The sequence below is a fragment of the Seriola lalandi genome, unplaced genomic scaffold (genome assembly GCF_002814215.2).
Source record: "Seriola lalandi dorsalis isolate HSWRI2012SDOR001 ecotype SW California unplaced genomic scaffold, Sedor1 jcf7180002054952, whole genome shotgun sequence".
Classification (NCBI taxonomy): Eukaryota; Metazoa; Chordata; class Actinopteri; order Carangiformes; family Carangidae; genus Seriola; species Seriola lalandi.
Window position 1 is genome coordinate 1358319 of NW_019525503.1, and position 17628 is coordinate 1375946.

At 39.9% G+C, this 17628-nt stretch overlaps 2 protein-coding genes across 10 annotated transcripts in view; both read left to right on the plus strand.

The window, feature by feature from the left end:
* itsn1 (intersectin 1 (SH3 domain protein)) overlaps window positions 1-8171 on the plus strand; it is a 42229-nt gene extending 34058 nt beyond the window's left edge. For all 7 annotated transcript variants that reach the window (XM_087170526.1, XM_087170530.1, XM_087170531.1 and 4 more), the window contains 11 exons: window positions 39-137; window positions 791-874; window positions 1013-1096; window positions 1525-1656; window positions 1749-1829; window positions 2614-2735; window positions 2976-3058; window positions 3198-3281; window positions 3429-3493; window positions 3992-4100; window positions 4193-8171. In XM_087170526.1, coding sequence (XP_087026652.1) covers window positions 39-137; window positions 791-874; window positions 1013-1096; window positions 1525-1656; window positions 1749-1829; window positions 2614-2735; window positions 2976-3058; window positions 3198-3281; window positions 3429-3493; window positions 3992-4100; window positions 4193-4341 — 1092 coding nt within the window. In that variant the 3' untranslated portion in view covers window positions 4342-8171. The remainder of the gene's footprint in view (window positions 1-38; window positions 138-790; window positions 875-1012; window positions 1097-1524; window positions 1657-1748; window positions 1830-2613; window positions 2736-2975; window positions 3059-3197; window positions 3282-3428; window positions 3494-3991; window positions 4101-4192) is intronic.
* A 1397-nt stretch (window positions 8172-9568) lies between these two features.
* LOC111645463 (uncharacterized) lies at window positions 9569-17314 on the plus strand. Of its 3 annotated transcripts, none has more exons than XM_087170537.1 (8): window positions 9569-9883; window positions 10454-10553; window positions 10907-11005; window positions 11589-14159; window positions 15064-15228; window positions 15806-15866; window positions 16200-16393; window positions 17076-17314. In XM_087170537.1, the coding sequence occupies exons 1-8, from the start codon at window positions 9839-9841 to the stop codon at window positions 17102-17104; spliced, it is 3264 nt and encodes a 1087-aa protein (XP_087026663.1). In that variant the 5' UTR covers window positions 9569-9838; the 3' UTR covers window positions 17105-17314. The 3 variants fall into 3 exon arrangements, with proteins under 3 accessions (XP_087026663.1, XP_023250450.1, XP_087026664.1); XM_023394682.2 differs by having other exon boundaries at window positions 16200-16324; XM_087170538.1 differs by having other exon boundaries at window positions 15067-15228.
* Window positions 17315-17628: the final 314 nt, after the last annotated feature.

Genomic DNA, 17628 nt, shown 5'->3' on the forward strand with positions numbered 1-17628 from the left:
CCCCCCCCCCCCCCCCCCCCTCACTGTCTCTCTGTCAGAGGTTGGCCATGGACCCCAGGTGTAAGGGAATGCCTCTGTCCAGTTTCCTGCTCAAACCCATGCAGAGAGTCACACGCTACCCACTCATCATCAAGAATGTATGTTACACCCACACACACACACACACACACACACACACACACAGTAAATATAAACAAAACAAAGACAAAAGGATATTACACTTTTTTTTTTAATTCATATTTCTATTGTTCCATAAATTAAGGAAAGAAAAATCATTCACATTTGTAACCTTCAAAAATAACTTTATAGATCAAGCATCATTACACATTTTAAAATTTTATTTTGGCATTGTTCTATAATTTGACACCAACTATAGAGACACATTCCTTTTAATCCCTTTTTTATCTTATTGTACCATAAACATACAAACACCTCTCAGATCATATTCACTCTCCTGTATTGAAAAAAAAAACTTTCATAATAAACTAAATCAATAAATTTTCATAGCTTGAGAATTTAGAAACAATAAATTTGTGTGATCATATAATAATATGTCTGGCTCGTTTTTGAAGTGATACTATTGAATTTATACTTGTTTTAAACACTTCTGCGCTTCCTAGCTTTATATAGAATTTGCTATAATCAATATGTTGTTAGTTTATGATCAATCACAACCCCAAGGAATTTAGTCTCTTTATATCGTAGCAGCTGCTGTGAGCTGTATTTAAACTTTCTAACTACCAGTTCACTTCCTGTTTCTTTCTTGTTTTTCTGTTGTTCTTAATTCCAGACCTTAGAAAATACTCCAGAGTCACATCCAGACCACAGCCACCTGAAAGCTGCTCTGGAGAAAGCAGAGGAGCTGTGTTCACAGGTGAACACACACACACACACACACACACACACACACACAGAGCTTTGTTTCCTTGTTGTTGAGCGTTTGTTTTTAACTTCTGGCGACAGGAATTCACCGTGTGTGTCTTCTGGTTTCCGTGCGTTTGCGTGTTTTCAGGTGAACGAGGGCGTGAGGGAGAAGGAAAACTCGGATCGTCTGGAGTGGATTCAGGCTCATGTTCAGTGTGAAGGCCTGTCTGAGGTGACTGCAACACACACGTGCATCATGTTGCCAAACACTGAACAGCAGAAACCTGTGGTTATCCAGACAGAGAGTTAAATGATAATAAATAAGTATCTGCAGTATTTCATCAGAAATCTGCTCCGATCTCATCTGACCGACTTCCAGTTAACCGGGAGGCTCCTCCAGCTAATGATGATTTATAATATATATCGTTCATTTTTATTGATTTGTCCTCATATTTAACCCTAATCTATCCAGGATAGTTTGTGTGAGTATACATGCTCCAAACGAAACAGACAGAAGTCCATTTGAAGACGTCACTTTAGATTCTCGTAACTTGTGATTTCAATCTTTTATTATATTATTGTCATGTTTGACATTTTATACACTAAATTATGAATTCATCAATAGAAGAAAAACATTTTCTTTCCCTCTCTGTCCTTCAGCAACTGGTGTTTAACTCTGTCACCAACTGTCTGGGTCCCAGGAAGTTCCTCCACAGCGGGAAACTATTTAAAGCCAAGAGCAGCAAAGAGCTCTACGGCTTCCTGTTCAATGACTTCCTGCTGCTGACGCAGGTGAGTGTGACGTTACTCCGCCTCCTCGCAGTGACTCTGTGTGTCGCTGGAAGTTATTCCTAAATCCGTCTTTCTCTCCGTCCCTCTCGCAGGTGACCAAACCTCTGGGCTCGTCCGGCTCGGACAAAGTCTTCTCCTCGAAAACACACCTGCAGTACCGCATGTACAAGACGGTGAGACGACACACACACACACTCTGTCTTTACTGCTGTATGAACAAAATAGTGACCAGTCATTTATTGCTTAGTAATAATAATTATAATAATAATAATAATAAACTTTATTTATACAGCACTTTTCATACACAGGATGCAGATCAAAGTGTTTTGACAAATATAAAAGAGAAAGGAAGTTAAAACAAGGAAATCATAAAAAAAAAACAGGGAAAACATTTAAGACAAAAACATAAAATAAATAAAAAACTAAAACTCAAAGAGCTAATTAAAAGCTAAATTGAACAGGTATGTTTTCAGTCGTCGTTTAAAAACGTCCTCTGCGTGTTCCACTGTTTAGGTGCACAGTGGGTGAAGGGCGTCCCCAGTTTTATTTTTGGGGACATTTGGGACATTTAGAAACCCTGCTGTAGACGATCTAAGGGCTCGTGGAGGGACAGATAATGACAGACAATCAGTGATGTAACAGCCAATCCGTTAAGAGCTTTGTATACAAGTAAGTAAAGGACTTTAAAAATCGATTGTGAAAGATCCAGGGAGCCGATGTGGTGCGGCCAGAACAGGAGCGATCTGCTCTCTCCTCCTTGTTTTTGGTAAAAGTCTAGCAGCAGAAATAAAAGCATGAATGAACTTCTCAGCATTTTGTCGAGTTAAAAAACGAGAGGTAAGAAAGCTGTTGTGGTTACCTTGTCTGAGGTTACACCCAGACTTGGTTTAGCTTTCCAACTCTGTGTCCATTTTGGCTTGTGTGACCTGTGTGTTTTCTTCTTCTCGTCTCTTTCAGCCAATCTTCCTAAATGAAGTGTTAGTGAAGCTGCCAACGGACCCGTCAGGAGATGAGCCTCTCTTCCACATCTCTCACATAGACAGAGTTTACACACTCAGAGCCGAGAGCATCAACGAAAGGTAATACACACATCAGATACATTTTTGCATATTTCACAATCCCATGTCTCATGTTTATAGTCTTGACCGTCTTTCCTGTTGGTTACAATCACTTTTTACTCTCCGACTTCACTGCTGAGATCTTGAAATAACAAACAGAAGTTGGCTTAAAATGTCTGTGCTTATTTTTAGATATTAAACCATGATTTTTGTGTGTGTGTGTGTGTGTGTGTGTGTGTGTGTGTGTGTGTATTTATGCAGGACGGCGTGGGTTCAGAAAATTAAGGCGGCTTCAGAACTCTTCATTGAGACAGAGAAGAAGAAGAGAGAGAAGGCGTATCTAGGTATCTCTCCTTTTCTTCGCTCCACGCTGAAGCAAATAGAAAAATCCTTCTAAATCAATAAAAAAGTGATTTTTTTTCCACCCCTGATCAAACTGTATGATTTTCAGTAACAACGTCTAATTTCCACGTTGTCTCTCAGTTCGCTCTCAGAGGGCCACAGGTATCGGTCGACTGATGGTCAACATCGTGGAGGGAATCGAGCTGAAACCCTGTCGCTCTCATGGTACGTACACACAGTTCAATATGTGCAAATTGCTCATTAGCTGTTTGTTAGCATGTGTCTCTAAAAGCCTTTACACTAAAAGAAAACACAAAACACAAATAAAGATAGAGATAAATAGATGATTACCTGTTTGTCTTGTATTTCCAGGAAAAAGTAACCCATACTGTGAGGTGACCATGGGTTCCCAGTGCCATATCACAAAAACATTACAGGTATGACCATGGCCTGGTTTGTATTTTACATTGTTTCGTTATTGATTAGATATTAAGAGAATTTTGTATAGATTCATTCCTGTTCCTCTTCCATCCTCCTTTAGACACTAATGAGAGGAAAATGGTGTAAGAACTCAATGGACTTCCCCCTTTAATTCCCGCCAACATTCGGCCATTTGTCAGCATTTCTTGTTAACTGCACGTTTAAAACTATAATATAAACACTGATGAAACTTTGTTTTTATTCTTTATCCTGGTTCTGCATCGTCTGCAAGTCTGCTGTTATAACTTCGAAACGAGCACCAGTGAATCAGCTGGCTGGAAGTGATGTTTTATGATTTAGTGAGGACAAAGATCCACAGGATACTGTTGTGTTTACTCATTGTACACGTGCAGAAACTCACATATGTCTATTATAATGTGTGAATGACTCCAGTGTGTGTATCAGATCCTTTCAGTGGCTTGTTTTCTCTCCGCTCTCTCTCTCTCTCTCTGTAGGACACGTTGAATCCTAAGTGGAACTCCAACTGTCAGTTTTTTATAAAGGACCTGGAACAGGACGTCCTCTGTGTCACTGTGTTCGAACGAGACCAGTTCTCACCCGACGGTCAGTAATAATCCAACGCTCACGTCAGATTACCTGCTCTACAAGAAGAGACATTTTCATCCCACACATTGTCTCTTTGACTCCCTCCCCAGATTTCCTGGGCAGGACAGAGATCCGGTTGGCTGAAATAAAGAAGGACCAGGGCTCCAAAGGACCAATCACGAAGCGGTTGCTGCTCCATGAGGTTCCCACAGGAGAGATTGTTGTCAGGCTGGACCTCCAGCTGTTTGAAGAACCATAAAAACCAGAACAGGACCGAACTGGACCGGACTGAAAACTAGGAGAACCTGACAGCTGCGCTGCATCAGACTGGACTGGTCTGGATTCTCGTAGTTTGGTCTGTTTCAGTTTCTTAGTGCTTAGACGCTGTTGGGAGGGCGAGAGAGAAAGTATCAGTCATTGTCATTTGCCTGTTAAATTACAGTTCATCAAATTAACACCAATTAACTGACACACAGATAATTTGAGCTTCTTGGTTTCTGAGATCAAACAGTAAACAGGTGAATCCAGCATCGACAAGGAGCAACAATTATAATTATAGACAGTTATAATAATTAGACAACAGTTTAAATCCTTCCAAATACGGCACAAAGTAAAAAGTTTGGATTATTATTTCAGTGTCTCAGGATTTAAGATTTTAATATTGAACCTAAAGCAACGTGTCTGCAGGTTCTGAATCTCTTAAATTAGAATTAAATTAAATTCCAGTCTTAAATGTTGTTATACTGGTCTTAAATTGTCCCAGTTGAACAGATCCAAAGTGTGATGGTAGATTTTTAAAGATGAAGACGTCTTTTGTTCTAACAGCTTAACTATCCCCAGCGTGAATAAAAAATCCACGGCATGTTTCTATTCCAGTCCACTCCAGTCCAGTCCAGTCCAGTCCAGTCCAGTCCACGTCACTTCTCGCCTCCTTCAGTCCGGTCCAGTGCAGTATTTAGTCCAGTCCTGTTGGAGATCAGCTGGGTCTTTACTGTTTTCTCTCCCTTTGCTTCATCAGACAGTCTCACAGACACTCCAGTGACAATCCCAGCCCTCCTTCTTTGTCCCAACACCCCCAAACCCCCTGTGTGTGTGTGTGTGTGTCTGTGTGTGTGTGTGTGTGTGTGTGTGTGTGTCTGTGTGTGTGTGTGTGAGACGGTCTGCTGGTTTGAATGAATGGTACGAGTATCAAGGTGTACAGGCTAATTAATGGTACGGTTCAGTGTACATTTTCTTTAATTTTTTTTACGTCGAGTCTTACAACTCTCTCACAGTCTTAAGATCAACTCTTCAGGCTTTCAGCTTTGAGGCACTGCGTGTAAAGGGACCTTGACGTTTTGAATTTTGGTCTGTTTTGACCTTCACTGAACACTTGCCACATTGTCGTAGGAAGTGCTAAATATGTACAGGTTAAATGAGAAATGCTAACGATGCTAATAAGCTGAAACTATAGAAAGACTTTACTTCCCAATATATGACAAGTGTCCGGTGTACATAAATCAGAGACATGCTAAAATGTCCTTTTTACATGTGTCAGTTATAATAATGCTGATGATAACATGGCTGAAACAGGGAACAGGTGTGACAGCTATTTTAAATTGAGGTACTGTAAGGAAGAATGTCTTAATTTTTTCTTATTTCCTGATGTTGAATGCACATGGGGGTTTCTACTTTTAGGTGATGTTTGTCACACATCCAACCTCTGTTGTTATGTTGCTGCTGTGTGTGGAGCTGTCACGGTGGCCGTCACTATGCAGGGAGGGAAAAAACAGGAAAGAATCAGGGAGGGTGGGGGGCCCAGAGCTGGATTGATTGGGGGCCCCCTTGAAAATGCTAGGTACTACAGACACATATTTTATAGGAAGAGCATTTTAGACAATTCCCACACTCTAACCATGAGAAAAACTCAGCGTAGAAATAATTTTACTGTGTGTCGGCACTCCCAGCACTTTTAAAACAGACACTGTCGCTGATATCGGAGCAGAGCAGGATACGACTCGACTGACATATGACACACAGCTGCCATTTTGAACAGTCAAAGTAGGAAATGTAACATAGAAGACTAATAATAATGAGTGTTGTTCTTTTTGTCAGCAAATCCCATGACAGACCAAAACCATCAGTGTATTAGCCCTGCCTGTTAGCTGTCAACCTGAAGCCCGTTGGTTCCTACTAAAGACATAAATATAAAAAAATGTCTCATAAATATATAGTTTTATTTTTTTAAAAGGCTCAGTTATTTCCTAAAACATCTGAGCACTGTAATTTTGAACAAACGTAACTCATATAGGAGGAAACTGCATTTGTCAGGGACTATTTTCAGCAGCGGATTAATCCACATTTGGTGCTCTAGTGAGTATTTGGAGCAGCAGGACACTGTATGTGTGACTGATACAAAATAAACTTCAATGTGTGTGTGTTTGTGGTGATGAAGGAACATGTCACCCAGCACAACACTGAGGCTCACTGATGTGTTTTTAACAGTTTTTTGGGAAACGATGGAGCTCTGTGGCTCAGAGGAATGAGATATATCAGGTTGCGGATACACAGACAATACTTGTTGGTTTTGGTCGTTTAATGAGAGCCGCTGAGAAAAAGAAAAAATATAAAATATCACGAGAATACGCAATATCACGTGTTCTGGAAAACCTGCATAACCTGAAAACTTTCCATGATGGAGAAAAAACAAGCGAAATCTCCCATTTTTTCTGTCATAAATAGAATAAAAGTTTCACAAATCTAAGGCTTTAGCTTGTCTAACACCTTTCTCAACAATCAGTTGAATGATAAAAAAAACAAAAACATAATCAGTCGTTCATTATTGTCATTTAGTTTCCCTTGACTGCAGAATCAAAAGCTTCGAACTGGAAGCTACCTTCAGCTTTGTGGTTGTCTGCAGTATTTGCAGTTTTAGATCAGGCTTCAGTAGTTATTGTAGTAATAGTCATAAGTAGTTGTTGTTGTCTTCTAATTACAGAGCCATAGATTAACACGTTTTAAATAAGACTTGGAAAATTATGTTTTGGAAACAGTAGGAAGGACCTCAGCTACGACTGCTAGCATGGAAATTCGCTAGCTAGTTAGCAATAGCCTGCAATAATCTGGCACCTGTCAATACCTCCATATTTACGTTATCAAAATGTTAAGTAATTCCTCAAGTTTTTGAGATCAGATCGTTTCTTATTTATTTAGAAAGAGGAATATTCAATTCTTTAAATAATAAAATGTTTGTACAGCTGCGTACTTCCGGTGCCTTCACATGGGGGTTGTGTTAGCTTGTTCGCAATGGTGCCAAAAAACAGCCTTTTCGCTCTTTTCTAAATGGACAGCAGAGATAAGGCATCGCTTTTTGTTTTTTCAGTTTTTGTCACAAATTTTAACAGTTTGATTTTATATGCATATCGTTAACTCGATTTCTTTCGTCGAAAAAACACAAACTCAGGAGTTACTTTGAAGGCAGCATTAATCTTCCGCGCAGATTTTCCCAAACTGAGTGTTCAAAATGGCCGCTGCGTTTGCCAGTTGTACAGATAAAATTCCAGTGTGTTTGCTCAGCGGAGTTGTATATATGTTAGTTAGCTTGGCCAGTTAGTAAATTTAGTCAGTCGTTTTTCATTTATTGCCACGGTTACAGTGATCTACAGAATTGCCACCGAGACAACCAATAGTTACCTTAGTGACCAGCCACTGTCCAATCAGGAGTCAGCGAGGCTCAGCCAGTTGCAGCATCTTGACTGTGGAGGAAGGTGTGTATGAATGTGTGTTTCCCCAGACTGAAGCCGATGATGATGATGATGATGATGACTATGATGATGATGATGAATGATGATGAATTTGTCTTACATCCCCCTCTGTACTGTTCTCCAGTACCCCCCCCCCCCCCCCCCCCCCCACTGTACTGAAACTAATCCAGTTTGAACCCGTTCTTACTGTCAATCTTCCAGGTTGTGTATAATACTACTGCTATCTGAGAGTTAATATATGAGCGCTATGGGGGCGAAAGAGACAGCCTGCTGTTAATTATCACTGTAGAAGATGATGTACGTTGTTGTCTTTCAATGTTCAGAATAAACTCCAGTTGGACCAAGACTTAAGTTGTCTGCTTTGTTGGTTTCTGCTGCAAATTTTTCAGTTTTACTCAATAGAAAGAAAAACAAAATACACGTTTTTATCACAAAATTATTTTTATTTTGTCCAACTTTCTTCTTTGAGGAAATCAACCAAAAAAGTTGTTAACCACCGAGTCACATGATAAAGCATTCAGACTTTGTAACACTTTTTATTTTATTTTATTTTGCTTTATTCAACAAATTTTTCTCAAGTTAAAGTTAAAATCAATCTTTTTTCCCCCTATTTATTACTCTCCCTAGATATTACAAAGCAATATTTCCAAAATCACAGATAGACTGTATGTAAATTGTTTCTGTAAGACTTTAAGGAGCCAAATTTCAAAATAAAGTTACCTATACAATGAAAAGGTTGGAAATGCAGAAAGGACCTTTTTCTCAGTGTAGCAAATTCACATTGTTGTTGTTAGCGGACCGTAATTATATATTATTTGATAAACACTTGTATCCACAGGTCGAATTAGATGTGAAGGAAAATGTTTTGCATTCTCTCCAGCTCTTTGCTCACACATGCACTGAAATGAGCTGAGTCAAAACAGAAAAAATATATCCACAAAAAAGCCGGAAATCAACCTACTTTGCCTTCAAAATAAAAGAGTATTGCCCAGAACTCTGGTATGTTTATTTATTTTACTTTATTTATTTATTTTTTGAAATCATCTCATGAATTGCAAGAAGGCTGATTATATCATTGTACTGAATTTTTATGCAGAAACTAATGAATTGTGCACAAAGAAAACAAGTCATGTTCTCAAATGATCAGTTCAGTGGGAATAAATAACTATCTAATTCACTACATTATGCTCCAGCACTGAGTTCTTTTACATAAAGGTGTAAGAGTTTCTGTTAGCAGCTGCATTTTATTAAGTTAAACTTATTAAGCTGAACAAAACAAAACAATTTATTCACGTCTCTTGCTCCATTGTAAATGCAATGTAATTTTTATTCTGCTTTTTTATCTACCTTATTCAATTTTAACTTATTTTTATCTTTTATTTTATTTCACCCATTTTAATTGTATCTAAATGTGTATTTTATACCGTCTTGTGTTTATTTTCAACACCTTTTATGTTTCATGTAAAGCATTTTGAATTGCTTTCTTGAAATAAACTTGCCTTATATAATTTGAATTAAAGTAATGCTATTAGTGGCTGGGTCAATTAGACCTGTGAATTAATCAAGCAATGACATGAGCAGTTACACTCTCTCAAAATTTATGTTTTCCAAGTTTGCAATTTAAGCTTTTCTTTTGATAATCCTGACCGGAAACACGTGTTTCCTTGTGTTGTTATGATACCGCTGATTGAAGGCTTTAAAGGGGACCTATTATGCAAAATGCACTTTTCGAAAGTTCGCAGGGCAGATATGTTAGCTAGCTAGTGAACAAACAAACAAACAAACAAACAAACAACAATTGGAATTTGCTAAAAAAAAAAATGTTTATTCCTCGGTGAAGCGACAAAATCAGAGTGAGACTCACATGGTGGAGGAGAGACACGCTCAGGACATTTAGTACTTTCACACAGCGACTGGATATTCCTCAACGTTACACTTCAGTAAAGAGATCAATTAGAATAGAAACTATATTTTTGTATATATCTTTTTTATTTGTTTTTACTGACGGGAATCATGGCTGCTGCTTTGTTCAGAAGAGGACCGGGATTATGTTTCAGGGTGAGTATGTTTTCTGTTTTTTCTAGTCTGTGGTTAAAAGTAGGACTTTAATTTGTTTCCATGAATAGTGGTGGAAGAATTCATTTACTTAGGTAAAAATACCAGTACCACAGTTTCAAAATACTAATGCATTTCTTTTAGAGTAAAAGTACAGAAGTATTATCAGCTAAATGTACTCAAAGTAAAAGTACGTTCTCTGCAGTAAAATGTCCCCTGTGACTGATATATTATATATGATTGTTAATAGTGATGCATTCATTTATGCATAAGTAGCATTTTACTGTTGTGGCTGGTCATGGTGAAACTTTGAACTATTTAAAGTTTGGTAGTTAAGTCATACATACAGACACAGATAAAATATTTCATATGGTGAATATTTTCAGTTCATTTAAAGTTGTAACTTCACCCTGTTATTGCGTTATTATTTGTGTCTTCAGCTGTAAAATGTAAATGTACTTTTCTTTCTTTTTAGGTAGTAGTCTTGAATAAGTATTGAGTGTGTGTGTGTGTGTGTGTGTGTGTGTGTGTGTGTGTGTGTGTGTGTGTGTGTGTGTGTGTGAGTGAATCCAGTGTATTCACAGGGAGTTGTGCAGAGTCGTATGGAGACCTCAGGCTGTTCTGTTCAGCTCCAAACCATCAGACAGAAAACTACCACGAAGAACACACATCAGTAAGACAGAAACACAGCAGAACAAATACACTTACAACTGCCTGCAGCTTATTTATTATTTAAATACTGCGTGTAAATGCTAATTATGGGGACTTTAAGTAAAGTGTAACTATTGTTCCTTCTACATAAATGGAAGAATAAGTAACTAGTGGTGAGAAAAGACATGATAGGTCAGACGCAGCGTGTTTGTTTGTTTTGTGTATTTTATTTGCCTGTAATCAAAGTGTGTGTAAGCAAATTAAAACCTGAAACATCTCTTTGCTTCTGTATGTCTGTTTGTGGTCAGTGTCGTGTACACTGGCCTCTACCATAAACTATTTTAATTCTCAACATGTATTGTCTTTTGCTGGCAGAGAAAGCCAAACCCCAGCCTGCTGTCGATGTTGCTAAACTCTTGGAGCAACTTTTCTCCCAGAGGAGACCCGGCACAGCGCCCCCTGCTGCTGGTGAAGGTCAGTATGTTAAGGACGTTACGAAGAGCAGGGTGTCACAATAAAGTCTTGGCCATAGACAGCAACCTCTTGATGTTTCTTACCTGATTACAGAACAAGTGACTTTTTTCCCCCTGCAGATTAAGAAGATTTAATTGTGGGGATTTGTGAGCTAAATTTACCAATGATGATTTCAGGTTTCTGTGGACACCCTGTGATATCATAGAGTGGAATATATTACAGAAATCATGGGAAAGGTCTAAGCCATGTTTATTCATTTCACAACATTGACAGCAGCTTATGGAAAACCATCTGTAATTACAAACTTTTTATTTACTGATTTATCATTCTACTCAAATATTTTGTTTATGACCAGACAGCAAATTGTCTCCTGAGAGAGGCTGATATCTGTAAAATATTTGCCATTTTTTAAACTATTCCTGCTTGAAAAATAACTGAAATTAATTGTGTTTAATCGACTAATCATTTCAGCTTTCAACATAGATTTTTAGAGCATGCTCTTGAGTTGCCAGAAGGACAGTTATGTCTACCTGATTCGTTGTGCTTATTTCTCTTTTTCATGTCCTTTATCTTCCTCCTGCAGCTAAACCTGCCAAAGCCACTTCCAATCCTCCCACCACCTCCTCGGTGAAGGTCTTCACCTCAAATGTTCCTCGTTTGTCAAAGACAGAACCGGCAGATTCTGTCTCTCCTGCTGCTTCTACTGTTTCCAAGAAAACGACATCTACCTCTAACACAGCGCCGTGTCCCCCTCAACCAAAATCAGCAGCTTCCGCAAACCCAAAGACTTTGTTTTCCTCTGAAACACCTAAACAGTTTCCTCTTGGTATTATTCAGGACATTACATCTGATGGTGTTTCCGGTGTGACTGTTCCTCCAACCAGCACAATGCCTGCAGCATCAGGATCAGAGGCAGCTACAGTAAAATGCCAACCTCCAGCCGAAACAAGAGAAACCAAAGTAGAAACTGCCGCAGAGGCAGATGAACTCACAGCTGCTCCTGTCCTGCCTTCATCAGCTCACATGGTAGAGAAGAACGTAGAGAAATCATTTGTTCCAGCTGCTACAGGAGAACCCTTGATAGAAACTACAACAGAACCATCAGTAGAGGCCAGCCTTCCTCCAGTAGAAGCACTAGAAACGAAAGCTTCTGTTGATGAAGGGCCAGTAGAGCCAATTATAGACATCACAGTAGATACAGCAACTCAGGAAGTTCAAATCACAAGCACAGATTCAGTAGAACCCTCAATAGAAACCACAATAGAACCATCAGCAGACGCCGGCATCACTCCTCTGGTAACATTAGATAGTATAGCTGCTGTCGCTGAAGGTACAGTAGAGCCTACAATAGAATCTGAAGAAAGAGTGGTTGACATCTTATTTGGTGCCAAAGAAGAAGCTTTAATAGAAACTACAGTTAAATCACCAGTAGAGGCCGGTCTTCCTCCTGCAGGAGCACTAGAAACTGGAGCTTCTGCTGAAGGACCGGTAGCATCTACAGTAGATGCAGCAGTCGACGCTTCAACTAAAGACGCGCAAGCTAAAAGCATTGACTTGGGAATGGTTAAAATGTCCCACACTACAACAGTAGAGCCGTTATTAGAAACTACAATAGACCCCTCAGTAGAGGTCAGCGCCCCTCCTGTGGAAACACTTGAAACTAGAGCTTCTGTTGCTGAAGGCGCAGTAGAAACTACAATAGAAACCAAAGCAGATACAGCAGTTCATGCAGAACAAACAAAGACCTTAGACTCAAACACTGCAACTGTAGAATTAGAAAGTACAGTAGAACCAACAGTAGATGCCATCACCTCGTCTCCACAGAGTCAAGCTGCTGTTGTTGAAGGTACAGTAGAGCCCACAATAGAAACTGAAGGTGCTGACCACCTGCCACACGCTACCTTAATCCAAAATTCACACGAATCCGAAGTCTTTCCTTTGAAAACTGAAGTAGAATCTACAACAGAATCAATAGTAGAACCATCCTCAGGAAATGTCGCTGTGGAAAAGGTGGCGGGAGAATCTGAACAATTGACGTTAGAGTCTGTAACACTACATTCAGTTGAGGCTTTGGTGGAGTCTTTAAAAACCGATGAGCTCGTCCAAACTAAATTTATTCTTGATGAAAAAGCAGGGCGAAGACTCGAGGAGCTGTTGTCGGTCCGAACAGGCGTCGGAGCCGAGCACAAAGCTGCAGCTGAGGCTGAGAATTCGACCGAAGATGAGAGTGAAACTTTAACTAAAGTTCTGTCAAAATGGGACTCTCTGTCTGAAGATCTTCAAGAGTTAGAAAGAGAAACCGACTCACTGATGAAGGAGCTCCTCTGTCATGTCCCTGCAGCGCTTTCCAAACCTCCTGCCACGGTAAAAACAAGCTCAGCCTCTGATCAGCCTGTGGGAGTAAGTGGAGACTCTTCTTTGCAGATGGAGGAGAAGGCAGGTGAAGAAGAAGCCATGACGCTGGAATCAATAACTTTAGCAGAAGTGAAAGCCAAAGTTGGTGATCTTGAAACCGAAGTTCTGCAAGAAACAAGTAACGCACTTGAGAAAGAAGCTAATTTATTAGCAAAAGAGGAGAAGATGGAAGTTGAGACGGCAATAGAGGATGTTGTTTTTGAGGACACAACAGAGGCTGAGATTTTAACTCTAGAATCCATCTCTGAGGCAACCGATGCGATAGAAGCTGAGACATCTGTTATGTTAGAGGCAACGTTTGGCTCTGAGCAAGGACTGACACAGTCACCTGACACTCTGACACCGGGACCGCAGAATGAAATGAACGGTCTGGGAACAGAAACAGAGTCCGGAGAGCAGGAAGGAAGTGTCTCTGAGGCCGTATCTCTTGAGTCTGTGACGTTGGCTGAAGTCGAGGCCTCTTTGGCAACTCTGGAGGACGAGTCTCTGAGTGAAACCGCGGTTTACCTCGAGAGTGAAGCTGAAATTCTTGCTGGAGAGAGGAAGAAAGAGGTAGAGGAATTAACAGCGTCCGATAACATGATTGAGGATGAGAACGTCGAGTCTCTATCTCTGGCCGAAGCTGATGGTCTGTCTGAAGATCTGCAGACAGATGCACTGATGGAGGAGCTGCTCTTTACCGTTCCTGGGCACGTAGCAGGCGTAACAGAGCCTCAGAGTCCTATTAATATTTTGGATGGTGAGTTTAACTCCTGTTATTGGTGAAGAGACATTAGGAGAAGCAACAGAAAAGAGGAGGTGGTAGTAAATAAAACTCTTACTTAGTGCCTGACTGCTGCAATTTGCATCAAATATTGCACTCTACTTAAAATACACATGATATACATGTTCTTAGACTGAGTTTGACTGCACTTTCCTTTGATATCTTTTTCTCAGATGTCAATTGCAAATAAATGTCAATAGATCCACTTAGAAATCAAAGAAAAAACAGACATTCATTGGATCATAATCATTGTAAACATTGGGTTCATTGTAAACAGGAACAGCTGAAAGCTAATTCGGCTGTACATTTAAATGCTGCTAATTTGTGAAAATGCAAAGAAATACAGGTCTAAAAAACATAATACTTTGACATTTTAGGAAAAAACATGTAATTAATTTGTTGGCAATAGTTAAATGAGAAGATCAGTTCCTTTCTTTTGTCTGTGTGTTAAGTATTAAGTTCGAGCAATTAGCTTAGCTTAGCATACAGACAAGAAGCAGAGGAGAAACCTAGCGTGGCTCTGTCAAATAAACATGTTGTATCTGATTCATTTGACACAAATAGAAATGTAAAAACTGCAGTTTGTGTTTTGGCTGTGGTGACTCCCTGGGTGGATTGCTAAACTGATATTTCCCAAGAAATCTTCCGAGCATGTAATCGCCCGCAAAATCTGTTTTTTACATTTCTTATTGTGAACCGATTAAACGAACAAGATGCAACGTGTCTTAGAGCTCTGGGGGTGTTCGTAGGTGGAGAGCCAGGCTTGCCAGTCTTTGAATTAGGCTTATCACCTCAACGCTCTCTGCAAGAAAGTGAATTTTGTGCTTTAGAAGTGGAATCAGCTCTTGTCCCGTTTCTGTTTCTGGGGTTGTCACCACAGCAGCAGTTGCCACGGGGTCAGCCGACGTTGATACAGCGGCTACAGACGCCAGTGGCTTTCCAGCTTCTCCTGCTCTGAAGGAGGTGCTGCTGGAACAGGAGATGGTGGAGGAGGGACCGCAGACTGAAGCCTTGGGGAATGAAGGAGGTACAGGGACACACACAGGTAAGTACACTTGCAGACACGTGCATTCGTACACAAACCTCTTGTGAAAACAAACCCTTACTGACATGGATGAATTATTTTGGTGCTTAAAATTGGTTTACCAAAATCTTAGGTTCATAAAAATACCGCAACATGTGAGTAAAATGGTATATAAATGTATAATAAATGCCTAAAATGAATGTTTCTGTTGTTTCATTGTGATGATTATTCAAATATGGATAAGGGCACACACTTCCAGAAGCTAGTTTTAAACAGAGATCCTGCTATCCTGCTCTAACACAGACGTTGATCCGGTTCTGTTACTACCTCCGCTGCCGGTTTAAAGGCAGAACAATGACGCCCCTCCGTACCGTCTTCGTACCTTTTACACAGAACTGTGAGGCGGAATAAAGACGCAAAATGTCTACCTTGAACAGGCGGCATTAACGGGCATGAAAGTGACTGTTCGCTTCTTAAAGTTACAGAAATCTTTTCAGATGAAGCATCCTCAATTCAGATGCCGGTGACGGGGTGTCGGGGGACAGCTGTCCAGAGTCGATGTTTTTAACACTGATGTTTTTCATGTGTGTTTCTTAAGATTTGGATCCGGTTCAGAGACTCTTCCTGGAAAAGATCAGGGAATACAACAACATGCGCAGGTAGTTTCCTATTCTATTCAATAGGAAACCCCAAACTGCTGGACTCACCCTGAGCTACCAAAAGCCAGGGGATTTAACCTTGTGATTTATTCATTCCACAGTTGGTTTTGAATGATACAAGCCTCTGAATGTGGTTAGTATAAAAAGGCTTTTAAATTGAGCATGCTCAAGGAGAAATGTCTCTCAGTTCCTATTCTGTTGTTTAACATGTGGATGTTCCAAGTTTCCAAGTTTAAGATTGAATACCAGACGTAAACACATCAACTAAATGACAAATCTGTTTTAAACCCCCCCCCTCGTTCTTCTATCTCCTCCCATGTCCTCTCCTCCAAGGTTGAGTGGAGGACCAGTGGGGGCGAGGCCAGATTACGAGAGATACCTGTCAGAGGAGACCGCCAAGCTCCAGAGACTTTATGGAGGAGGAGACCTGAGCATCTTCCCTCAGTTCACCTTCACCGGTGAGACAGACGTGGAGGGGAGGGAGAGGTTCAGTCCCTGTGATTCAGTGCACAACATTTCATGTACAGGTGTGTCAGCAGCAGGTCCTTGGATGTACACGGGGGAAAACAGGAAATGTCCCTGCTCATCATCAGTTACAAGTAGTGCCCAATGGATAATTAGCTTATCACACATTGATTATTATTGGCATATATGTCGGACCAATAGGTAACAAGAAACTGCAGTGCACAAATACCAATGATATGTTTTAGGAAATTGTAAATGGTGTCAACATTGCATAGTTTGACCACCAGAGAGCACTGATAAGTTCATTTTTCAACTGTAAAATGTACATATTATAGATTTTTAAAAGTTTTTTAATAACCAAATTTAGGAGCGCATAACCAAAAGTGTTTGTTTATGTCATGTGAAATCTATTATCTATATATTTAGAAGATATATTGTCATCTGATTTTGCAAACTCTTAAATATTGGTCAGAAATCCAGTATTGATTGATATATATGTTTGATTTATATTGATTTATATGCAGTCGTTGCACCACACTGACATAAAGCTGTTCCTTGTTAGGGTGATACATTATGGGTGATAACCCAATTCTCTATGGAGATTATGAATTGTATTTTTACCTCTGGAACATGATGTTTCAGCTGTGTAGCACAGACCCATTAAAACATGTACAGAGTCAAACAAAAATAAAATAAATACATTTTCTAATGTACAGTATCTTACTTCTGTTGTTTTCTTTCTAGAGCCCGAAATGGACCAGGACTCTACATGACCCACGAATCCTGCCTCCTGCTCTTTATGCTCTTTGTCAGCCTCATTATCTCTCCTCTGTCCTCACACAAGAGGAATCATCCAAAGTTTGTTTGGGTGATCGGCAGGTAAAAGAAAGGGAAAACAATATATTCCTGGTTGTTTGTTTGTACTGTGCAATAATGATAAAAACTATTTTATTTTATTTTATTAAAGCAGCATTTTCCAACGAGTAAGTCTGGTGTTTTCTGATGATGAGGATGCGTGTGTTTGTGTGCGTGACCTGCAATTAAAGCATCACATAGAGCAGCCAAGGCCTCAATGAACAGCAGGTGGAGCTGTCAGTTCAACATCTTTCTAATTTGGATCCATTTATTTCTGTCTACCTCTCTGTTTCTATGCCTCACACCCTCCCTCCCCATCTTCCTGTGATTTTTCTCTCTTACCTGAATTTGTAGGCTATATTTGTCTGTGCGTGCACTCGTGTCCTTCTCCATTGCTACCAGATGTGTTGTGTGGTGATAGAGGCAGTCTTTGCCAAGTCAA